The sequence below is a fragment of the Arachis ipaensis genome, chromosome B02, assembly GCF_000816755.2.
Source record: "Arachis ipaensis cultivar K30076 chromosome B02, Araip1.1, whole genome shotgun sequence".
In the NCBI taxonomy this organism is placed as follows: Eukaryota; Viridiplantae; Streptophyta; class Magnoliopsida; order Fabales; family Fabaceae; genus Arachis; species Arachis ipaensis.
Genome location: NC_029786.2, coordinates 95314804 through 95320070, shown reverse-complemented (window position 1 = coordinate 95320070; position 5267 = coordinate 95314804). Strand labels below are relative to the sequence as shown.

The window sequence follows — 5267 nt, the reverse complement described above, 5'->3', positions numbered from 1 at the left end:
AAAAAAAAAAAAAAAAAGAAAACTTTATAATTGATAATTGATAACTTACACTTACATAATGCACTGAAGGTGTTTGAACTTTTGCTCATTTGAATGATACATATCTTTTGTGCACTTGATTATGCCATTGATTATTGTTAGTGAAAAAAAATCTTTTCTCCTCCTATACCAGGATGGGTGCAGGTAGGAAAACACAACCTGTTGGTCCACCATATTCAGAGATCAGTTTTCCATTCTGTCGAAATCTAAGGAAGAATCAACTTGGTGGTGTCATATTTGGTTGCAAGAACAGTACATTGAAAGAATGCTTATCTAAACAACTCTTTGGTTAGTCTTTTTTGCAACCGTTTGATTTTTATTATATTCTTTGTAATAGATACTAATAGCAATTGAGATGTGATATTTATACTCACTCTTGTATACTAAGTCATGTGTCGACTTGGTATGTGTGTAAACAATGAGTGTACAAAACAATTCTATAGCGATTAGTGTGAGCAATACTATTCTACATTTGAAAATTGACATCATGTTGTTGTGTTCATACAAGTCTTCATCCAGCACTAGTACCTTTAACTTAAATTCTATTAGAGCTTGAAACTAGTATGATCAATATCATAAAATTGTTTTTACCATGGATATTGACAAATCTCAAAGAATTACAGTGACTTCCCCTGAATTTAAATGTGAGTTGCTTATGTTATCTTCTGCTTATCGGAATTTTTATTTGTTGCAACAGGCTTACCAGCTCTGCATTATTTCTATGTGAAGAACATTGAACCTGGGTTGCCACTGTTTTTGTTCAACTATAGTGATAGGAAGATTCATGGTATTTTTGAGGCAGCTAGCAAAGGACAAATGTATATTGATCACCATGCTTGGTCTGTGGATTGTTCAGAGATAACACAATATCCTGCACAGGTAGACTTGCTATCTAATTAACTGCTAAAAACTTGTTAATATGGATTAGGATAATGCTTATATGACTAAAGATGATAGTGATCATGATTTGTCAAAAAGGCCTTTAGATTAAGTACTTTCTTGTTTGATAATGTTAAGGTGAAAGTTCGCGTCCGACTTCAGTGCCAGCCATTGTCTGAAGATAGATTTGGACAAATAATCAAAGAAAACTACTTCAGTCGCAACCATTTCTGGTTTGAGCTAGACCATATACAAGCAAACAAGCTGAACTCTCTACTAGTGTTTTCAGCATTGGCACCTGCTACTCCTTCGCCGCAGAGTATGAAGTGGAGGGCAGTACCTCAACCTCTTCCATCACATGAAACTCCTCCAAAGAAAGGTGAATCATTCGAAATGCCTGAATCAGAGGCAGAGCATTTTACTGATTCGAGTGGAACAAACTCCATCGAGATAACTTCTTCCTTAGATGGAGATGATCAATTGGATACTCACATAGCTGTGAATGAGGTAAAAGAGGATGAAAAAGACCTTGTACACATGAAGCTAAAGGCATTGTCTCTTGGCCGCAAAATTCAAGACCTCTCTTTGCCGGACAATCCAAATGCAGCTCCCAATAACAACTCAAATGTCAATGAGGATGAGAATAATAATCAGTTCTCTGTCAAAAAGAGTGATCAAGAGGTTCCACCTGAAGTAGAGAAGAATGAAGAGAGTTTAAGCCCTCCATTTGAGTATCAACAGTCGATAGAGCAGGTGGTTTAGATTGATGAAAGGAAATATCTTAACTGGTATAAATTACTTTTGTTTGCATGTAACTAACTTTAGTACCCTTGTAGATGAAGCAAGAGTTTGAAGAGCTGGCAACTTTCAAGAAAATACAAACTCAGAAGAGTAGTTACCTTGAACGGAAGCTGGTATTCTTTCATATTATAGATACTGCCATATAATCAATATCTCGAAGTACTCTTAGTCTATGTAATTGCACTCAGTTCTATTTTCATACTATTTATTTATGTATCTTTTCAGATTGAGGCGACATTGGAAATTCAGCATTTAAAAGATCGTTGTATAATGCTAGAATCTGCATGTAATCTTCCTCTAGCACCTGTTGAGAAGATAGCCATTGAATCATCTGAGGAGATGCACTTAGACAATAGAGAGTCATTGTTTCTAATAGGAGGTTTCGATGGAGAATCATGGTTATCAGCTATGGATTTGTATTGGCCTTCCCAGAATGTGGTCAAGTCTCTTAAGCCTATGAGCATAGTTCGCTCATATTCTTCGGTAGTAAAGTTAAATGGTGAAATTTATGTTTTCGGTGGTGGAGATGGTAATGTCTGGTATGACACAGGTGCGAGAACTTTTCCTAGTTTTCTAAATTGTGATTTTATACGGGGATGAATAGTTTTTCTAATCATTTTTATATTCTATGCATATGTAGTTGAATCATACAGTCCATTCCACAACGAGTGGACTTCGCGCCCTTCTTTGAATCAGAAGAAAGGATGCTTGGCTGGAGCTGCCTTGAGTGACAAGATATTTTCAATTGGTGGTGGCGATGGAGATAGCTGTTTTTCAGACGTTGAGATGCTTGATTTGGAAGTTGGACGGTGGATTTCGACACGTTCAATGCTGAATAAGGTAAAGTTCATTGGCTTATTGGTGCATATAAGATCCGGATGTGAAAGATTATTTTGGGAAAACCAAATGATAGGTATCTCAAGGCTTGTATTAGCATAAGATATGACAGTTTAGGCATCTTTTCAGGGATTATAGTTTATCATTATCCATATCATTATGTCATCTTATACTCCATATCCATGAATTAATATGTATTATGTATCACCCAATTAAATGGCCATTTGTAATCTGTTGTATTTCCAGAGATTTGCAGTTGCTGCTGCAGAACTCAATGGTGCATTATATGTTACTGGTGGATATAATGGAGTTGATTATTTGAAGTAAGATTTTGGGTTCATTTCTGCTTCTTTTATCATATCAATAATAGATATTATATTTTCTTAATGTATTAGTAGAGTGACCCTTCTCAATAATTTTAGGTCTGCTGAAAGATTTGATCCTAGGGAACATTCATGGACCAAAATACCAGACATGAATACAAGGCGGGGCTGCCACTCCATGGTTGTGTTGAATGGGAAATTGTGAGTTCAACTTTTTTTATTACCTTCAATTTTGATTTTGCTGATCTGTTTAAGACTTGCACTAGAATCTTTCCTAGTAACAACCTATGTGACTGATTTTGCTCTGTTATGATTTATGAACTACTTATCCATTCACCTTGTAGGCATGCACTTGGTGGCTTTGATGGAAGCACAATGGTGTCGAGCGTTGAAGTGTTTGATCCTCGTCGCGAAGCATGGATAACCGGGGAACAAATGAATCAACCTAGGGGATATTTTGCTGCTGCTGTTGTTAAAGAAACTATACATGTAATTGGGGGAGTCAAGGTTGGAGAGAACATCGTAGAAAGGGTAAATTTGTTTACTAACACTACTCTTAATTGTAATCCATTGGTACCTGTTCTATGCTGTGCTAATTGAATGTGTCTATGTATAATCATGGGCAGGTTGAGAATTATAAGGAGGATAAAGGATGGCAAGAAAATTGCACAAAAATGGTTGGAAAAAGGTGTTTTTGTTCGGCTATTGCCCTTTAGGCAGCACAACAAAAGGTTATACAAGAGGTAACTTTCTAATGATGTCATGTAAAAGTTCTTCATAAGCATTTTTATCAAAAAATGAATATTTATTTATTCTTAACTTAGATTGTCACCTATAAAAAAATGTATAAGCATTTAGTTATTATTTCTTCTATAATACATGAAATATTCAAGCATTGAAAATTGGATTTTTGCAATGCAACAAAATACTAATGTAAATTTGGTTACTCAATCAACTATGTCTTGACTTAGTTAATGTTATTTGTATCTTGCAGTTTTCTAAGTCAACACGGGTGAATTATGCTTTTTGGTGATAGCTATGCATAGCCTAATTAATTAAGCCCATATTAGCATCTTACTGAGCTAATTCTCTAAGTAATAAGCGCTACTATATTAAACAAAGTATAAAGTCTATCAAATAACTATATATTTTATAATTAAGTTAGTTTGAGGATTAAATAGTTAAAACTAGATGAATTCTTGTAATACTCTAGAAAAATAAATAATATTATTAAATAATTGTTGAAAATTCTAGAACTTACAACAATTCAAAGGACATGAATAATTTGTAATCTAACTATACCAGTTAATAAAATTATGCTCCACTTTAATTTAAATAATGTATCTTAAGCCAATTATGGCAGCCTAATGGTTTATAGACTTTTATGATTATTTAGACTTTGTTTAATTAAAGAGTGTTAGAGATATAACTATTAATGTTATATTTTTTTTATTAGTTTAAATTTTGGAATGAATAGTTTGACAGAGAGAAGTAAAATTATCTAAAAATTTATAATTTTTCTTTTTTCTCTCTTATTTTTTTTTTATTTCTTTTCAACTAAATAAAGAAATAAAGAAAGTTTATAGTTTAAATTTTGATTCACTTGTATAGTTATATTATATGCCGAGTAATATTTCAAATTAGTTTTGAAAGCATTTTTATTTGTACAATTTAATTCTCAATAAATTTTAATCATCAAATCAGTTCTTAATTTTTTTTATTTTGTTAGATATATCAATTTCATTACTTTAAATTTTGGTAAAAAATTAAATAAATCATTCTTTATTGTTATCTAATAAAAAATATAATTTAAGTTTAAAATTTTAATTTAAGATTTAAAATTTAGGATCTAAAATTTGAGGTTTAGAATTTAAGGTGATCGACGGTGGTAACTAATAGTTAGTGGCTAGCTACCATAATGGTGGATAAAATTGTGGTGTTTCGTGTTGGAAAGAAAAAGAAGAAAACATAAAAGATAAAAGAGTAATTTTAAAAAAAAATTGAGTAATTGAATTTTTTTATTATCTAATTTTGGTTGTTTTTTGTTTGCTTCCTATATGGATTGATTTAAGTCCAACCAAAAAATATTAACAAGAGTTTTTAGTGCAATTTTTAACAAAATGTTATAATTTAAGTATTTTTAATACTACAATATATAAAATTATAAAAAAAAAGTTATATATAGTTATATAATATATACTTTAAAAATCTAACACCAATTCAATTATCATATATTTGTATCGATAATACTAGAGAGAGAGAAAAAATATAAAAATTTGTCTTATTTAATATTTATTGAAGGTTGTAGAAGGCTTAGAGAATGGAGGTTGAATATTCTTTTGTGTTAATAAACTTAACCCTTTAAAATTGATTTGCTCTTTAAATCTG

General features: G+C 31.7%; 1 protein-coding gene across 1 annotated transcript in view; it reads left to right on the top strand.

Annotated features, from left to right (window-relative positions):
• Window positions 1-3754, top strand: part of LOC107627716 (influenza virus NS1A-binding protein homolog) — a 4092-nt gene extending 338 nt beyond the window's left edge. Inside the window, exons 2-11 of the mRNA XM_016330536.2 lie at window positions 173-327; window positions 737-918; window positions 1057-1671; window positions 1755-1832; window positions 1945-2269; window positions 2360-2559; window positions 2803-2879; window positions 2979-3080; window positions 3224-3410; window positions 3506-3754. Of these exons, the coding sequence (XP_016186022.2) occupies window positions 173-327; window positions 737-918; window positions 1057-1671; window positions 1755-1832; window positions 1945-2269; window positions 2360-2559; window positions 2803-2879; window positions 2979-3080; window positions 3224-3410; window positions 3506-3595 (2011 nt within the window). The 3' untranslated portion in view covers window positions 3596-3754. The remainder of the gene's footprint in view (window positions 1-172; window positions 328-736; window positions 919-1056; window positions 1672-1754; window positions 1833-1944; window positions 2270-2359; window positions 2560-2802; window positions 2880-2978; window positions 3081-3223; window positions 3411-3505) is intronic.